Genomic DNA, 20,238 nt, shown 5'->3' with positions numbered 1-20,238 from the left:
CAAATTAAACTCAGTTCTGCTTTAACTGCAATTCTGCTTTACAGTGCCTCCACGTTACAACCAGAGCGGGTGTATTTTTCCACGAGGAAGTACTGGCACGAATGCAAAGTAAACGCACTTTTATCGTGCTTCCACCCTAAAGCCCAATTAAAGCAACAGCTGAGTAAATTAACTGTTTACACGTTTGGGAAATCAGGTGGTCAGCAGCAGCTCTCTCCCATCCGAACACTGTTTGTCACTGGTGCCACTTGCCAGTGGGAAGCGCTGCTCTGTCAGCAGGGCACTGCAGTCTCTCATTTGGAAGACATCAATTTAATTAAGAATATTTTAAAACAAACAAACAAACAAACAAGCAACTAAAAAGCCTGTCAGTCATTGTATACAGTGCCCCAGCTTATGTTTGTACAGTGCCTGTAGCACACAATAAACAACTTCTCCACCTCATACAGCGTTTAGTGGCAGCATCTCCTCATCCCCAAACTACTTTAAAAAGGTGGTTGCTTTGTGGAAGTACCTTATAATGTTCTCAGACTACTGAAACACTGTCCAACAGAATTCAGACATGGTTGTTTCAAAAATGTATACCTACTGAATTCCTTCTGTAGCATAAAAATGAAAGAGGGTTAAAACTTTGGACACCTGGTGAATATAAGTAAAATCTTCCTCCCAGAAATTCTGGCCAGCAGGGATCAGCACTGTTAGACCAACAACTATGCTTTTTCTACGCCTTGAAGGAAGGCACTCCAGGGGGACCACTGGCATAGAAGATAAATATTTGCTCGCAGAAGCAGTGAACCCACATGTGAACACCTGAGAGTCAAGAAACACTCCTTAAGCCAGACTGGCCACAGTTCTGTCACACCAGAACCAGTGATCTGCAACAAATTCTAGCAGCTCTTTTGGAAGCCCCACCTCAGGGAACTTCTCCAGGCTACCACCCTTTAGGCTGCAGAGTGCCAACAGGGTCTAACAGCTCTGACATTAAATACACACAGAGGACCCAGTGCTGTGACCATTACAAGGCAGCTTCTGGGTTTCTACTTTTAAGTACTGTAACAAACAGCTAAACGTTTAGTTCTGGATCCCCGTGCAAACCATAGGATGATTTAATTAGCAATACTCCTCTGCATACAAACCACAATACTGATGCAGTACTAAGGTAGAGAGTTCTCAGAGTCACAGTTTGCTGGAGACAGGTTTTAGGTTTATCCCAGAAAAAATATAATTCAATGAAGGCTTTTCAAATATTACTATTAAATACCCTGAAACCGTAATATATTCATCATTTGAACTACAAGAGCGTCCAGAGAACAAACCGCAGCTGGACCTTGCATAAGCATATAGGAAAACACATCCACCTCCCAAACGAGAGATGCCCTAAAGAGTCAGTCAAATCAGGCACACAGTGGAAAAAGAAAGTACTGATGAAGTTAATTGAGCAACCTCAACTTGGTGGCAGAGGCAGGAATAAGCTCTCAGTCTCCCTGAATCAGTGTTGTACCCACATGTTCATGTTTTCTCACTGGTGGTTAGAAGAAATGGCAGTGAAGTGTCTCATCCCCAGCTCAGCACAGCTTGAGAAATAGGATTCTTACAGCTCACACAAACATTAGTTCAGAGCACATGAGGAAACTTCAGCGTTGCTCTTTAAGACCTAGCCTGTTAGAATTTCACACTCTGATAGCTCTGCCAAAATCCTGGTATCAAATGACGAATGATTGTATCATCCCCCTGATTTGCACTGGAATACACTCCCTGAAATGCATTCAAGAAACATCATAAATGCACGCACCCAGAAGCTGCAAAAATAACCTCAGGAAACAAAAAGAGGAGGTAACAATAGCAGAATTCATTGCAGGAGCAGTGGCGTATCAGATCGATGGCAGAAAATCAAGTTCTAACAATGTACAGAAGTCACGCAGAACAAACACGACTGCTATCATTGTGTTAAAGAGAAGGCAAAACAGACAAATCAAAGGCGGGAGCACATAGTCCCGATTACTCCTACAGTTCAGTAGGGAAGGTTCTGGCCAAAACAATGTTATTTACTACCAGCTTCAGCATCTCACCTCAGTGCCTGTTTAGGGGCAGGTCAGACGCAAACCATTTTCTTTCTAATTCACAATTTTTTACTCACCGTGAATCCTAATAAGAGCTTCATGGAATGAGACACATGCAGAAAAAACCAAAACCCAAACCAGACTCAATTGCTTCATTTTACTTTTCTCCTTCTGGGTCCAAATTGACATTGCTGCTCTTGACAGATGCATTTACCAACAGGGCACAGTGACTAGCTTGGTTCTCAGCTAAAAATGCATAACGATCTCTGCTGAGTAGACTGTCAGATTTGCTCCACTGTTTCAACAGGAGAGTGAGCTACTACTGTAGATGCAATCATTTTGGGGGCTACTCACTACCAAGCTTGCTGCAATAACGTCAGAAGATTCCCTGTGAAGAAATTGTCAGGCCTGATCAGGGGCTGAGTCCTTGGATGTGGTAAAAGGGAAGAGAAGAGAATCAGTAACTGACATGAAACAGACTCCTTGTCGCAGGGGAAAACAGCTCCCAGCTGAGTGCACTTCCACTGGGAGACACTGAAGTCTTGCTCAGTAGCTGAATGCAAATCCCAGAGATGGAAGGAGAAACAGCAGGATATGAAAGGTGGCTATTACCAAAATCCCTAGGCATGAAGAAACAACACATTGCTGCCATCGGTGATGCATCTGGTAAACAGGAACTGAAATAACCGATGGTTGCAAATGAGGGGGCAAAGAAATTGGAAGAAAGAATCTGCTGTATCATATCAAATAAATTGCTTATTTCTCAGGATAACCATGTCTCGTGAGTGCGCTACAGTACACTTGTCATGTTAAATGGCTGTTGACAAGACGTAAGTGTATATCTGTTCATCTTTTTATTTGCATTAAATGGTCTGCACGTCACGTTTTGAATGTCTTCCGAGAATCTGAGCTGCTGGCTCACTGAACAAAAAGTGCACCTCTTTCATGCATGACTGTGCCTGAGATTTCACAAAGAGGCCAGACCTACCTGTGGGTCTCTGCAAAGCAAACACCAGCTTCAGTAAAGGCAGTAAACACGTGAATTCCTCTTAAACAAATAATTACACTAGCGCAATACTGGAAGAACGGATGCATTCCAGACTTGCACTCAGTTGAGAGTTTCTCGGTAACAAATTTGTTCAGCAACACTTGACATAAATCCCTTTGTTCTCTGTACGTATTAAGTTGCTCCCGCAAGTTTTCTGTAGTTAACAGATATACTATGGGGACCTAGGTGTTACTTACAAGTACTCTGAATACTGAAGAAAGAGCACAATTTCTACTTTATTTTTAATGGTAAAAAGCTTTCCTCGCTGACAGTGCATTCTGAATGCCTACACAAACCTTTTATTTGGCTTTGCAGGTCTCCCAGGTTTCTCATAGCCCTTCTTTCCCTTCTCAATGGGTCTGAATTTCCAGCTCTTCCAGAAGTACCCAACTGTAACTCCCACCAGCACTGCCAGTATTCTCCAGCGATACTGATATCTCAAGAGGCCCACTGGGAGTCTGAAGACTCTGGATCTTTTGGATTAAGTTGCAGTAAAATATTCCTTATAATTAAGCATAATTTTGTATAATTAATCTGCACAGAAAGCATTAGTTTACTTTGCTGTCTCAGATTTTCCCAGAGAAAAACTTTAGAGTTCAGCTGTTCCCCCCATGTGTCATTATAAATCATTGTACCTTAATAAGGCAGCCTTGCAAGTATGAAGAGCTTCCCACACACTTGTTCTAATAAAACCAGAAATGCTGCCCTATATTGCATGCACACGAATTCCAGCCTTCAGCAAAAATAAATGTTGCCACAAGATGCTCTGTAGAGCCAATCTGTCAGCATCACGGAGCCTCTCTTCATTCACAGCTCTGGTGTTTCACATGTGCCAGCAACCCAGGAATCATCAGCACAAGCCAAGTCAACCGCAGTTCCAGTGACTGGGCAGTCTAATTTCCCAGACTTGTCCCCTTTGGAAAACTGCTCCCTGAAGTCCTATTCTCATCTATTAAAATCAAGACTTTTACTAAGGCTGCCTGGTGTACCTGGAGATGTGCAGTGCAGTGTGTGCAGAGAGATGCCCACTTGAGCGCCAGCTTTCTTAATTTGCCTCGGAGCAGGGAAGAAGTACTCCACCGTGACAGCAACTTGTGGATTCATTACGCTCAGCATCACCAGCCTTCTCAGTCCTGTGCTGTGTTGAGAATAACTGCATCAGAGAAGGCAGAAAATTGAAAGGAAAAAAAAGGATCTCAAGCCATAAGCCCATGCTGGACGCCATACATTTGTACATTTTTTGGTTGTCTCTGCCCTGCAGTCAATGCTGAGCATGTATACACAAGACAAACACACAGAGGTTTGCACAGTGTCACAAGCAGTGTTGCCCCAGCAGCTTATTTGTGTGAGCTATGGACTGGACAGACACTTCCAGAAAGATGGCTTTTTTTCAGATAAACAGAAATGAACTTTGGTGTGCACAGAACTGCTTCTTTGTTCTTGCCTCTTGACTAACCAGCCATGAATTCTGAATAACTCTGTATCATCTTCTCACAAAATGAGTCTGGTCTATCTTACAGGGCCCAGTGGTGTAATGAAATAACTACTCCCTGTAGCAATTTGTGCTCCAAAAAAGCATAGGAATTGCTGTAACTTTGGTCAGTATTTACTCCTGTTAGCTGCCATTTGTGAAAGTGACAGCATTTTTTGGCGGGACTGTGTGTGTAAGGCTCACTGCTTTTAGAGAAGGGCAACAGCCTGTCATCCACGATCATGCTGCCATAAGCCAGGGGCAGCTGAGTTAGGAAATGCACAGAAACAGTCTAAAGCACCGTTACCTGGTTTGGTGAGGACACAAGCATATCAGAGCTCAGCGGGTTCACACTTCAAGAAATGGAGTTCCAGCGTTGAGAGGACAATCCTGAAGAAATGCAGGGAATACAAAGTTCAGGATCTCCCTCTCTCCTTCTCTTGCATGAAGAGTTTCAAATTGTCCTTTAACTTCAGGAAAGTGCCATATATAGTTAATTGCTATGTGATTATGCCTGGAGGTATGCGCTTAATAAAATTAGTTATACACTTGGAATAACAGATAACACAATGTACTATGCAGACTTTCTAAAAGCACCATCTCTGTTTTCAGGAGCATATGTACACCTGGGAAGAGAGGCAGGGGAAGCAGGGAGGAAAAGACAGCCTATGGCCATATATGAGGTGAAGGCTGGGAATGTGCAGGAGAGGCCTGAGAAGGAACCACAGTTAGAGTTTGAACACTCAGTGAATGAAAATTCTTATCCAAGTCTCAAGATTTTGACTGAGGGATTGACAAATCTGGGTGGAACATCTATAATACTCAGTATCTCTGTTTTCTCCATACTCATTTGTTTTTGCTGACACCAGCTTTCCAAATTTTTAATTGCTTTGATGAAAACAACATAATTTCAACTTCCTAAATACTTCACTTTTAAAAGCTACAATAAAAAAACAGCTTTTGGTCCAAATACTGTTTTCATCCAAATATTCCAGAATGTGCTGGGATAATTGTTACTGCTTGACTCCAAGCAAGAACAACCCCCATACTGGAAGTGCCTATGTATGAGAAATCTCAGGGCTTCCCAAGTTTTATGGTTATCATTAAAAACTCCCTCCAAATACCCCAGCCACTCAAATAGGTGTTAACCAAAAGACAGAGAGAGAGAAGGAGGGAGGGAGGGAAATTACACTTCTGAAATGCATTGAGTACATACGCACTCATACACAAAACCTGCCTAAAGTATAATCAATCAGGAATTTAATTTGTGGTTTGGAAGAGTTGTATATGACCACAGGTTATGAGCCTCTCTTGCGGCAAGACTTGCCTGCCTCTTCTGTGAAGCTCACGCCGAACTAGACTGGAGGTGGGGGAGGATGATTACTGACTGTTTTGCACTCTAGATGGGGACTGACAGGCAGGCTTTCAACATCAGCCAAAAAGCAATCAGCAATTACAAATTGCATTGTGTGATGAAGACCAGGCTGTGCACATGTGGAGCATTCTGGCTGCACATCGTCTCCTCGCCAGGAGTTAATGAGATAATTCTTCTCCTTGGAGGCTATGCCACTGCTAACTCCACGAGTGAGGGCAGCCTTTGCACAAGCGGTACCTCCCATAGAGCAGGGTCCTGAAACAAAACATTACCTAATTGTAGGCTGCAACTCAACAACTACAGCCAAGAGAGGCTCCTCCTCTCTCTGACAGTAACTGCTTGCAAGTGGGAGGTGTTATTTAAACGTGAGCAGCCCCAGGATCTGTGTGCGTACTCTCAAGGCTGTTTATTCCTTCAACACGTCTTTGGTGGGTGGCCCCTCTCCATTTTGTCTTTGATTGTTTCGACCTCCTACTATTTCCCTCACAGTACTGTCATTATTATTATTATTATTTTTATTCTAACTGCTATTCCTTAGCCTCATCAAGGCTCTCTGGCTATAGAAGGTATTTTTAACTTTGGTTTAATAAAACAAAACAATAACACAGCAGAGAACCCTCAGGTCTTTGAGCAGATTCAGGCAAAGCTTGATGTTTTGATCATCCCAGCTAATTGTTTCTAGCTAGGTCAGAATAAAATATTCAGGTATTTAAGCCTACACCTAACTTAAAGCTAGGAGTCATGACATTATCTTCAACCTAAAGGTGCCTTTGATCATCTATGTATTTTGCTGAATCAGCAAAGCAGTGCAGGAAAACAGCCCTCACGCCTGCTAATACTTGAACTTATAAAAGTTTCTTATTAAAAAGCATTCCCCTGAAAACAAAATCTGGAACAGGGTCAGCAGAGACCTTAAGAGGATTTTGCAGTCAGCCTAAGATTACACGAGGAAAACAGATGCAAGGGACAATTCTTTTTATGTCCTTTTTTAAAACCAACTAAAGGAAATCAGTAAGGATGAATCTCAGCAAATGAATGCCCCCTTTAGGCTTGTTCGATTGCACGGGCAGAATGGGTGGTCTGCAAAAGAGGTTAACAATTAACACTAGAGGGATGGCTCTGCCAGCATTTCCCACTGAAACCACTTACAGACTCTATGCAAATCCTGACCCTTATGAGGACAAATTTTCCAAGCTCAAGTCCAAGTTTTAAGTGCTTAAGCAGTGAGTTTGGAGGTCAGACTTTCAGGAACTTGAGTCCCATTTAGACATTTAACAAAGTGTTCAGATTTTTTCAAGTCCCTTGTGCAAGTAACTGAAGACTACTAAAAATTTGCAGTGTGTTACAAGGAGCAGTTTCAATAGCACAAAATAACCTTTACTTAACCTGGTTTGTACTAGCAGCAGACAGAACTCTGATATGTTTCTGCACAAAATCACAAGAGTCCAATGCTGTAACATTCTATCATGATGCACATCCTGAACAAGTGAGGTTTAGCAACAGAACAGCACGACATTACAGCAAGCAAATGGGTATAGAGTGGAGATTACCCTAACTCTTAATGTAGTGGGACAATGGAGTAAACACACAATTATGCCCACAGCTGGCTGTGGCAAGCATTCACCCCTTTTCATCTGCTCCCTACATCAGCAATGACAGCCAGCTATGCAAAAATTTACAACATGGTGAAGTCCTGCATGCACTTCAAGCCTCAGCACAGAGCTGAAGAATCGTTACTTTTTGATCTATGGGACATCTGCTTGACTCGAGTTTTAGATGTGAATTTACACAGAGCATAAAACACACCTTGAACTTCCTCACATCGCATCAAAACTCCCAGTCCCTCCTGCCCAGCTTCTCATTCAAACTGGTGATCTATCCACTGCTGCACTTTCATTCAAGTTGCTTGCTATGAATCATCAACCACCCTGAAAAACTGTTTAGAACATAACGGTTAAGGGCTTCTCCAGCATAATTTCTTTCTCACAATACATCTTTGCTTGTGCTAAAGAAACAAAAAATTCTGAAAACACCAAGCCAAAATCTGAGAAAAATTGTTGGAAATGTTCTTTTGTAATTTGTGGCTCAGAATTATTAAATGCTTTTATTGTTTCAACTACAGTAGTAGCTGAAGGTGATCAAAAGAAAATAGGATCCTGTGTGTTACCGGCAAAGGGTCAGGGAGGGTATATGCTAACAGCATTATTTGTAGATAAGAGGTTCTTCTCAGTCTATCATCCACCCATTGTGGTTCTTTCTAAGCTCCTGACTGAAGTTAAAAATAGTTGCGAAAAATTCAGAAACTCTTACAGTATATTTAACAAGACATTTAAGCTAGAGCTCCCACATTTATTCTGCGTTCTGTGGTCAGTTCCTTATAAACTCTTGAACAGTTAAAAGGCTTCATTCTACAGGACTAATGCCTCTTCCATTTTCTGAGACTGACCTCACCTCATTTTTAGGGACTTCCCCTTGACTACATGCTTGCATATAATTTTATAGAGAAAAAGATAGGTACTACATGTACCATCTAAAGGTTTCTCAGTGCTCTCTGTGAATTTAATCCTGTCACCCTGGAGGATAAAAAGCCTGGTCGGGGGCCACTTGTCATGGAAACTGGTGAAAAAGTGTTGGAGCTGCAATGGAAAGCTGCCTTCCAAAAGGCTCCAGGAGAGCCAAGCTGCCCTCCCCCTTTCCTCAGTGGATCAGAGAAACCCAGTGCTGCTTCTAGGAAGATCTCTCTGTCCTTGGAAGAAAGGGCAGTCATGGCTTTCCAAGACTGGCAGAGGGGATGTGGTGCATTTTCCTGGACTATAGCTTCTCTTTCTGCATTTCAGCAAGTATTCTCCCTCCTCGGACACACATACGTACACGCAGGTAAGGTATAAAAATGAGGAGTGCTCACCCTATTTGTGTTTGCACAGGACTCAAAGGCAAAAAACTTTTATGGCTCTCCAACTGACAAAATTTCCATTTGCCAAAATACAAAAATTCCATTTTGCAACATGTCATCATGGTGACAAGTCTGTCATAGCCAGAGTACGACATTTATTCAGTCTTAAGTATTTCAAATTCTCAGCAATTTTGCTGACCACATGAAGTCTGTCCTACTGCAAGCTTAAGAGGATTTGTCCAAATCTGGTTTCACATGGAGTGATACCACAGAGATGAGACAAAGCGAGAAGAAGCCTGAATAAAGCACAAAGAGAAGGAAGGCTGAGGTTCCTTTTTTCTTTTGACATTCAAGAAATGACCCCCAGAAACACAGGATGTATTCAAGTTCAGGTTAATAAATTCCTAGTACCCACATGTTTAGATTACTTACTCCTATGACCATTTACTGCACAACTTTTATGCACAGCACACTTAGTGGGGCTTCTTCATTTTTCACTGCCTGTTTTTTCCCACTACTTGACAAAAAAAAAAAAAAGGAAAACAGAAAGAAAAAAAGTCAAATTGTCTTTGGCACAAAGGGTGGTGACAGTTCACTCCACTGTCTCAGGATGTGATAACCCAAGAGCTGCTCCAATGTATGGTCGATGTTGGCGCTCCTGTAATGAGCAGGGAGCAAGAGGCAGTGGCTTGAAGCACAGCCCTGGGTGTCAGTTATAGAGTAATTAGAGAATAACTCCCTGTTGCCGTTGACTCTCTCCTGCCACCCCCACTGGTCCTCATCCATCATCATGAAGACTCCTCTGTGATTCATTGTGAGAGGGCTGCCTTTCCAAGGGAGGCACCAAGAAGAATTTTCCCTTTCCCCCTCCCTCGCTCTCTGCAAGGCAGCAATCTCATTTCATTACAAGCCACGGATCCTAACGTCAGTGGCTTCGGGCAGCTGCTAATAAGGAACAAGCAGTTTCCAGCAACAGGACACAGGACGAGTGTCTTAAAAACCTCAAAATTCTGAGAAAGAAAACCCATCACGTGTTTCCAATAGGGAACATGAGCAAAAGGTAAGGGCCTGTGAAATGCTGACTGAAATCCTGAAGCGAGGGCCTGTAAAGTACACAGTGAAAGCACTATCAGGCAGGATGAAAGAGGGCAAAGAAGCCTGGGCAAATAGTGGTTTACCTACATGACTTTAAGAGGAAATACAGAGCAAATATATATTTGCACATGTAGCACCAAAAGGCATAGACCATTTTTAAAGCAGTGGGAATATCTGGAACAATTGAGCTCAGATGTAAGGCAAGAGCATCAGTTTCTAATTCTGCCCATTTTGCTGCTTCTTCAGAATTAACTGCAAAATTTCTGTTTGCATGACCTGGCAGTAGTACTTACCTTTAGTAAAGCACCCATATTCATGTGCATGTGCGACTTGACTACACAAATACTGAAAAGGAGGTATTTTTCATTATTCCAATTTCTGTTTAGCTATTCTAGCTAAGCTCAGAGTATCCTCCAAAAAGAGCTGGAATTTTTTAACAGCCTTGTCAGTTTAAAGAAAGCTGTTTGCTAACTATGGTGCTATAGTTATACACATATTATACATATACATGCTAAACTAAACTCTTTTCTTTCTTCCAAGTACATATTGTAAATGGGGCATCTTTCCACAGGTGGGGTAGGAGTGTCCAGGTGCTGAACAGCTGCCATCAGGGAGCACTGAACTGGTCCTACACTGAGGAAATGGAATATTCTAGAGAGCCACAAAGTTCCTCTCTCGAGGACATCATCCTACCTCTGATGTCACCTCTTTCTTTGAGGCTAGGGAAAAACATTACTTGAAAAAAACAGCTTTACTTGAAATAAAGATTTAAAATCAGAGATTCAGTTCATGCAAGTTTTGAAGCATTTGAAAAAAATTGCATTTAGGGTAGGAACTGAACTAAGACAAATTAGATTAATTGACTTGATGGCAAGAAAGTCCACTCTTTTGTGGAAGCTGAATGCTGTGTGCTCACTAAAAGTATGTTTCTGAAACTCCAGGTTTGTACAGTACTTGATTGCACAGCAGAAGATGGACTGTGCTATTATTGAGCTCACTGGTGCCAGAAATAGGCGCTAAGCTCCCAAACAAGATAAAGTTCTCTTGATGGATGCGACTGAAAAAAATGTGCAGCTCTGACTTGTTTTGAGTCAGCTTGCTGTGAGAATGCCAAGTGAGAAAAGATTAAGGCTAATAACCTGTCTTCCAACAGCTGTTAGAACATGTCAGGAATACCCAGAGGATGAATGTATTCAGTTTGTATAAGAACACTGACAGTTTGAAAGTATGGAAAACTAAGTAATAGCAGGATATCACATGCTAATTTATCTAAAACAACGGCCACTAACAAAGGTTAAATAGTCACATGATTGACTTAATGACATTTAGTTCTAAAATTTTGGTCTAGATCTGTCTCTGTTAACAAAAATGATTTGTTCCTTATTGAGTCTTTTTAATACAGATCTGAAGTAGAGAAAAGCTGGATTAGATAGCAAGATCCATTCAAAAAGCTTGGCACTTCCTAGCTTGGGGTATTTTAGTGGACAATATAAACACAACAGTGAGATTAGATCCCCCTGCTCTCTCTTCATGCAGGCCTCAATACATTTGCATTTCCCTGGTAAGAAGCTGTGAGAAAACTGGCAGTGAAAATAATTTGGTGTTTTACTAATTGCTACAGCAGGCAAATTTTTTATGCCTTACAAGCCATAGCAGGACAAAAAAGTGCTACGTAAACTGATCTACTCCTCCTCTTATTCTACACATAACTTCCATGCACACAACACACTCACTTGAATTGCTAAAAGAGAAAAAAGAACTTAAAACCACGATAAAAATATTTTCTTATTTTTTTATAAAGGAGGCTATGATTTTATTTCTGGTATTTTAAGCCTGTAAAGCCTGGTATTTGGTTAACTTTACAGAAGATGTCAATCTTGGTCAAGATTACAGAAAAATGTACATCGTAATTTTACTATGGTTTAACTACACAAGAGTGCTTATCATACACCATTAACATGATTGCTGGATGTATCTAACCAAAATTTATAATAAGCTTTATAATATGAAGGCTTTTTCATCACTAATACTAAAATCTTGATAGATGCCATTAATTGTTTGTGGGAATGCTGAAATTCATTCGCTAACAGTACTTATTAGTGAAAGGATTATTTTCAAAATTAGGGATGGAGAACTCATATTGTCATCTATCTTGGGCTTTCCAAGGAAATGTCTTGTTCCTGGGAAAGACATACTTAGTGTCTGCATCATCCTCATACTCACACTTTCTAAGTAGCCACAGTACTCATTACATTTCTTTTTTCTACACTGAGTAAAATTAGGAAGTGTTATTAGCCTCATTTTAGTGAAGGGAACCGAGCCATCCTGATTATGCAAGACATATCAAAAGTTTGTAGCAAGGCAGGCAATAATAGCCCAAGCTACTGTCATAATCGCTACATCTCTTAAAACTCCACAATTATTATACCTGTTTTGTACTCACATGACTTCTACTCTTTTGGCCAGCTCAGCTAGCAAGATGCTATAGCTCTCTAAAATGATGTAATGCCAGATAACCCTAGACAGACAAAAAAAAAAAAGACACAAATTTAGTACTCCTTCAGCTTGGAGATATTAAAATAGTGATCTACAGTTTTTCTTTGGATTGTTTCCATCAATATAATGATTACTGCATTGATCTCTGAGCTACTCCACACAGATTACTGCCTCTGGAGACCGATTTGGTGCCAGTGCATTATAGAATATAGCTCCTAAAGAACATAAGGACCTGCTGCTGGGGAAGTAAAATACATGAATTACAACACTGCATACACTGGGGTCATGTGTAAAACTACTATCAGAGGTTAATGTGCACATGGATTTACATTATGGTTAAACATATTTTGGGGAAAAGCTTTACAAGAAATCCTTAAAAATTGTTTCAGTGGTCATAATACTTTACTGATCCTATTTGTTTTTAGCAGTTTCTTTAAACTCTGTGTCACACTGGGTTATTAAATGCTGGTAAGACAGTCACACCGCAGTATTAAATTACGTTCAACCACATGCTTATAGCAGCATGAGATCAATTTGCCAACCTAAATTGGTAGAATACAAACTCTTGTCACAGAACACAAATGTTTATCTAACAGGTATTTTGGTGTTACTATTTAAAAGGCACTACTAGCAGCAAACTTAAGCTTCATGGTTAATTGAAAGGCAAATGAAACTGTCTTTCTGAAACAGAATGCAGTTTCTAGCATCAGCTCTCTACTGAGGCAGGAAATCTAAAAGAATGACAATACTGGCCTTATAGCTTGGGATTCAAAGAAAAAAAGATCTGTAGTTTTGCTAATAAAATATACAAATCCGATATTAGCCTAGTCAGCACACATCAAGCTTCACTATTTGCCCTGGAAAGAAACACTGTTTGGGAAGAATAAAAATTCTTTCAAGCAATGTTTGGAAGTTGGGCCCAGGAGAAGGAACTAAAAATAGCAAGATAAGACTGATGACAGTAGTTATTTCTAACATACCAGTGGAAGAGGCCAGTCTGACTCACCAGCAAAGAAAAGATAACTCAAAATGGGAGATTAAAAGGTGACACTCATTCCCACACAATTCCCAGACCTCCTAGTAACTCAGTTTGAACACCATGAAAACTAGATAAAGACATAGCTAGTTTTGTATCCTATTTGAAGAAGCTTAATAAGCTACCCAAACCGCCAATGTAAATTAAAACTCCAGAATAGATAATCATGCTCTGCAAATGGAACAAGTACATCTCAAGCCACAAAACTAACAGGCTCTTACAGTACCTCTCTCTGAATAACGTGAGTGATGCAGCTGCTGAAAACCTCATGTGATTTGTGGGGGTTTTGTTTTGTTTTGTTGAATTGCATGTGATGCAGCTCTGAAGTCCAGCTAAGAGATACTCCAGTAAGATTCTCCATAGCTGGCTAGAATGGCAAGGGTAGTCTAGATACTGATATCCTGAGGTCAGAGAAATAACATTGCACCACTATTACACTTACACAGATTACATGTACACAAAGGCATAGAAGGATGGTAACAAAAAAAAATTAGCTGGGTACACGTTAAATCCTGTTTTCTACAAGGCATTCTATAATTTGTGCTTATGGTCCTTTTCCGAGTACCTGTGTAGGAAGAGAAGGAAATTCCAAGCTGGGATTAAATATATAATATCGCTTGAACTGCTGTATTACCAATAGTCACTTAATAAAGGCAAATGCTTTTTTGCGAGTGCAAGAAACCAGGTGACATCTTTGGTGTTTTCTCTCAGTCTCTCTTCATCAACAAATCAGGAAAGCCCTGAGTTAGATACTGTTTCTAAACCATTGTGGTTAATAGCCAGAGATAGAGCTCTCCTACAAAGCTGTCTAATCCTTCGTTACGAGTATTTTTATAAGCTGTTGGCCCCTTCTGATGACAAATTCCATATTTTAAGGATGGACTTTAGGCAAAAGGTGGCCCGTTCTATTTTGATTGCTTTTTTGGTATTATAAAGCTGTGTTCAAAATCCACCATATGGGTTAACTCTCTGATGGCATACCTCGTTTTGTTCCTTTCCTTCCTTACAATCACCAATATCCTGTGCGGCTTTCTGGCCGCTGTTACTCATTACAATGATACCCTATCTGTCAAAGAATTCACTGCTGGAGTGCTAGAACTGTTGTTCTCCAGGCCCCATATACTCTTTCATAGTGAATCCTTCTGGCACTGGGTATCACAAGGTCTTTCTCATCTTCCATGCAGTCAAGCAAAACTTTGATCATGGTGGATGATTTTGTAGTTTCAGGGAGCTTGTGATTTTTGTTTCTAGCTAATTTTTAAAGTCAGCTGAGTACCATGGGCCTCACCAGAGCTTGCTGTAGAAAACATCTGCTAACAGAGGAACCTGGTGATCTGGTCCCTACATCTCATTTCTGATCCCTTACTTGGTCACTCTGCCAGGCATCTTGGATTTTTAGTTAAAACTTGTTGAAAGCTTCAGATATATTACAGATATTCAGATATATTATGGATATATTATGGATTTCAGATATATTTCAGATATATTACTGCTTCAGATATATTACACTGACCTTAGACCAAACAAAGCCCATATGTATCTGTATGAGCATGTTGGAACTCCATGGTTTATGTTTTTAGACAAATCACAGCTGAAATAAAGGGAGCTAAAAGGTGCATTTCTTCCCCCATATTCTTTTCACTTATACTTTTCTAATAGGGTTCTCAAAATCACAGTTGTGGCAAGACTAAACATCCCTAAAGACAGCACATACTGTTACTGAGCAACTTGTGAAAAAACAGGATAAAATATTCTGTTCATTGTACAGGCAAGAACAAAGCTTTCTTCTTTCCAGGTCTTCCACAAGGTGTCCTCTTCCACAGTTTCAGTTCAAACAAACCTCCCCGAAACAAAAAACAAGCTTTACCATGACCACTTTAGTGGTCAAAAACAACGTACAAAAGTGGTCAAAAACCCACAAAAAAGTGATCATTTTGGCTGTGATTTATAGACGCCGTTCACAGCCTTCTCACTGACCTCCATCCTCTCACAACTGTCTCAGTTTTGGAAATCTCTTGTGGAAGAGGAAAAATAAAATAAAGTTAGCTGCTGCAATTTCCTGTTTGCCAAACTAGAAACTTCTCATGATAAAACACTCTGCACTACAGCATATGATAACCATACCCAGAGCAAATCCTCATTCTCCTAACAACGAGCTTGTATTGTGTAAACTGACGTGTCCCATACAGTGCTCTAAAAGAGTATGGTGTTAAATTCACAATGCAAATGCTAAATTTGCAATGCAATTGTAACCAGGTGAATAGATCTTCTGTGTCATTTTGCAAATTTTACAAAATACTTTTCAATACCAGCACTTCAGTGATTTTCAAGCCTCATGTGGCACCAATGATTTCTAAACTTTAAAAATACAGAAAGAGAAATCCGAATGTTTCTTGTTTTCTAAGACAAATTCTTCCAATTTCCCATTTAATTTCAGAGCCATACTGTCAGTCTTACCTTAACACACATGGTTTTTCCAAATTAAAGGTAATATTTTCAAGTAGCATTCCTGAAGATAGATTTTCTTCTTTTGCTAGCCCTTCCCACCCTCCCATTATTTTTAGAATAATGGAGATGACATGCTATCAATGCTAACCTGGGATTTTGAGGGAGAGAAATTAGGGTGGGGACTTTTTCACATCTCCTGAAAGCTGGTCCTTGTCTGAATCAAATTTATTTTTAGCTTCTTGGCAACAAAGAGAGGCCAATTCTCATTTCTATAGGTGTTTTCAATACTTCTGGCTTTTTTTGCGAAGTGATTTTCACATGTCTAGTGCATAGTCACCTTATGCCCTTTGTGGAAGCCAGTTTTCACTTACCTACAGCACTTGCATCCAGTTTAGCTTAGAAACAGGTTTTCTGTCTCAAACCGTCATTTTGCAAGTTCATAGTTAAGAAACAGGACCTCAAAAAAAAACATTGACACCACTAGCTGAAAGAGTAGAGAACCAAGAGAACTGTGTACCTCTAAATCACACAAGGGTGATAACTCTGGAATGCCTTCAAATAAAAACTAAAATTCAATAGTTTCTTTTTAAGGCATGAACTTCTAAAATGCAAAAGCACTATTATTTGTGGAATAACTCATCTATAGCCATAAGATACCGTATTGTCAAAAGCCTACCTTCCTGTTAAATATAACTGTTTCAGAAATTGCTGTGTTTATGGAAATAGAATGTTAAAAACTCTCCACAGAGAAGGAGGCCTTCTCCACTTCTGCAAGATATGATACAGTTTGGATTGACTTAGCAGCAGCTCTTACAGTGACTTCCAGTATGTGACACATCTTTATCTCCAATCCAGATGAAAAAATGCTTTCTCAGAAAGGAAGTAGGTCACAAGATACAACAACTACTCTTTAAAATACTGGAGAACACACTTTTTCACAGGATACAGGGTACAGTTTTAGCTTGTTACTCTCAATATTCACAGTAAAATACCTCTGAAAAACAATCTATTTAAGTGCATCTTAAATAGATTAGCACATCAAGTGTCAGTTTATAAATATTTCTGCAGAACAAAATAAGATACCAAATGCCAGCTAAATTATTCTTTTTTTCTTTTTTTTGTCCAGACTCGCTCAGCCAGTTGTGCACTACATCAATGCTGAAAGAGGTTTCTTGGAAAGCTTGAAGCTTCACAGTTTTGATCTTTTCCAGCTGAAGCTCTATACCAAAGAACAAATGCAAAGATCCCACGCTCTAGATCTGCAGAATAATACACCGAACATCACAGTAACTTGTATAGTGAAGACACCATAATGCCCCTTGCATTCAGGATATCCGTGTTGCATGGTAAGACTTTTCTATTCAGATAGATTGTCCTGAATGTTTACAGTCACTTAAATCTGTGGTGAAGGAACAGTGAGGAGACCAGTTGGCTTGATCTTGTTGATTCCTCCATCTAGGATGCAGACCCTTGGGTACTTGTTTTTCACTAGGTGAGCTGCAAACTGAAACAGATATATCATTAGCACACTGCATATTATAGCCCCTAAATCAAAATAACTGTGTTAGGTAAAGCGAGTTAAACAAAAGCAAAAATTATCAGACCCCAGAAGTTTTTTCCTTGCACCAAATAGCCCAGCACAGGAGCCCAGGTCTGTCTGTTGAAACAGCTGGGATGAATTTGGTTGTCATGAAAGTGTCACGCTGATAACTGTAAACTTTACTTATCTCTGCTTAGGCAGGATTTTATCTCATTCTAACAGGATTATTTAATCTCAGAGTAATCATTGGAACTCCTCTCAAAGCATGAAATAACAGGTATTTTTCTCTGCATTAGTCTAACTCTCAGCTGTTTTCTCTAAGTTCACAAGTGTACAAGTATCACAGTTTGATGGTACAGTCATTTGTTTACCTGTCAAACTTGTCTGACAGGACTTGATTTCACAGATGTTAAATATGAATTGGAGTCTAGCAGTTGTATTCTCCACTATCCCTGCAGGTTACGTAGTGCAAGCACATACACATACCCCAGTCATTTAAGGCCTCTCACCCAAATTAATTCATTCCATAAACCAAGAATTGTCAGTTTCCATGTAGCAACTTCCTGAAAGATTTCTACACTGATGACGAAATAATATTTTGTGCATCAAAATGATAATAATAATGATTAAAATACCCCCAAATTACATCTCAAAAATACCATAATTCAATTCCAGATATTTTGTGTATCACATGTCAAACTTGTCTTTTAAAAATTGACTGCAATATATTAAAAAACAAGCCACCAAAATGGATTAACCGGAGAGGAACTCAATAGTTTTACCTTATTTCCAATAGCTGTGAGAAAGACTGTGCTGTCATCCCGGTCTTTGGGATTATTACTTTATACTTGGTTGACAAACTAGTATCATCTGTAAAATCTATGAGTGCTTCCAAATAGGCTGCTTAAAACATTTGTTATTGCATTTTTGACTCTTTAAATTAGATTTGTGATACTATTCCAGAACCCCGTGCAAGTACCATGTCCAAATAACTAACTTTGCACAAACATCTAAATTACCAACTCAAGAACAGCAGTAGGCACCCCATTCAAACTTAGCACATGGGATTTCTTTTTACATTCACATTCCTTCTAATTACCTGTGACAGTGTAACAAGATGTACTACATGTTTACCTGGTCAAGTACAAGTCCTGAAATAAACTCTTTAACAGGTAAGAATTCATAGTAGCAAAATTTTAAACTTTTTCATAGCCAGAACTTTTGCTTCACACTGAAGGTGTTTTATATATGCAAGGAATTTATTTCTCTCCACTTAAATGTCAAACATAGCTACTGCATTTCTTTCTCTGTGTTTCAGGGTGTGAGCAATTAGTACACGATCTGTAACCACTGAGGACTTGTTGAGGCACAGTATGAGGTCACAGTGGATCAGTCAGGACATTTTGGCTGTTACATGTGTTTCAGGTACTTGCCTAAAGAAAACCAAAAGGAATTTCAATCATGTCTTCCTGCGCTAGTCTGGGTGTGTCAGTACAGAATTCAAAGGATCAAATGAAAAAAACCGCACAATCAAACAATCAAAACAGATAACAGTGAAGTCAGACTACAAGTGGATGCCAGTTTTCACAAGAAAAGTAAATTACATGCTTTTAGTGAGGCTCTCTGATGAAGGAGTGGTGTAAATAGGTACAGAGATATCACTAGGAGAGTGCAACTACCTCAGTCGCATGAAGATGTGGTGTGTAGCAAAGCAATTTCTTTGTCAAAAATAGCTCTCAGCTGTGCCTACCATGAGCTACAAAAATAGTATAGCGAAATATTCCTACCAGACTTGTCTACTTCATATGCACATATCTGTCACCTCACAGTGCTCTCCATCTGTGACTAGTGGATAAAGTTCTGTATTGAACACCGATGCTGCTCACACTTCGCAGAAATTAAAAATGGCAACAAGCACTCAGGCTGACAAGAAGCTGTATGTTATTTGCTGAGTACAATGCCTCATGCGTCAGCAGAAAGGTTCTACTCTCTGTCTACTGATAATTTTACATTTCTGTGATAATAAACTGTAAACTCAGCTCCAAGTTTTTCAGATGTCCTAGCCATAATATAACTACCATTACATGTAGTCTGAAAAAGAAAATATGCGAGTAAATGCTTCACATTTAGGGTTTGAGTATTAAGGTCTGTGTCCTACTGTCCTGTAGAATTGTTTTAGTAACCAAGGTATGCCTAGAAATAAATTTTCTTCACTGCACATGACATGATGTTCCTTTACAATGAGGAATTTCTCACTTCTTGCAGGGCCTCTGTGAAGTAAGCACCGCAGAATCTGTGGCTGCCAACAAATGATAGGCAGAAAGCACAAGAGCACAAGATTTTATACCACAAGATGAACAGCTTTTTTTTTTTCTTTTTTAAAGTCGTCACATAACTGTTGCCAGTTGTCTACATAGCTTCAGTGAGAAAGGCCGCAAATACAGCTCAAAATACAGCCTCTGAGCATTCAGCCAGAGAAAATCCCGTGAGCAGGGAATTACTATTACTAACTCACTTCTGCAGGAACTGGCTGCAAGTCAGGGGCCCAGAGGCAATGCTGCCATCAAACTCCAAATATCAGACTCCAAGAGCACATACACCTGTCTCCATACTGCAAAGAAGAAAAGAATCAAGGTTTAATTCACAAGATTATAGGGTTTGATCCAATTAAAGATGCTCCTAGTTTTACTTTCTGCCTTCCTGCATTGTGTCACTGAAAGCAGAAACAGTAACTTTTGGTAAAGACTAGATTTAGAAATAGTTATCTTACTAGCAT

At 39.9% G+C, this 20,238-nt stretch overlaps 1 protein-coding gene across 1 annotated transcript in view; it reads right to left on the bottom strand.

Annotated features, from left to right (window-relative positions):
* Window positions 1-17,042: 17,042 nt before the first annotated feature.
* The window catches only part of TBCK (TBC1 domain containing kinase), a 63,439-nt gene continuing 60,243 nt past the window's right edge, over window positions 17,043-20,238 (bottom strand). Inside the window, exon 18 of the mRNA XM_009868248.1 lies at window positions 17,043-17,426. Within this exon, the coding sequence (XP_009866550.1) occupies window positions 17,316-17,426 (111 nt within the window). The 3' untranslated portion in view covers window positions 17,043-17,315. The remainder of the gene's footprint in view (window positions 17,427-20,238) is intronic.

Source organism: Apaloderma vittatum, unplaced genomic scaffold (assembly GCF_000703405.1).
Source record: "Apaloderma vittatum isolate BGI_N311 unplaced genomic scaffold, ASM70340v1 scaffold7324, whole genome shotgun sequence".
Classification (NCBI taxonomy): domain Eukaryota; kingdom Metazoa; phylum Chordata; class Aves; order Trogoniformes; family Trogonidae; genus Apaloderma; species Apaloderma vittatum.
The sequence above is the reverse complement of the archived record's forward strand: the minus strand, read 5'-3'. Positions and strand labels throughout refer to the sequence as shown.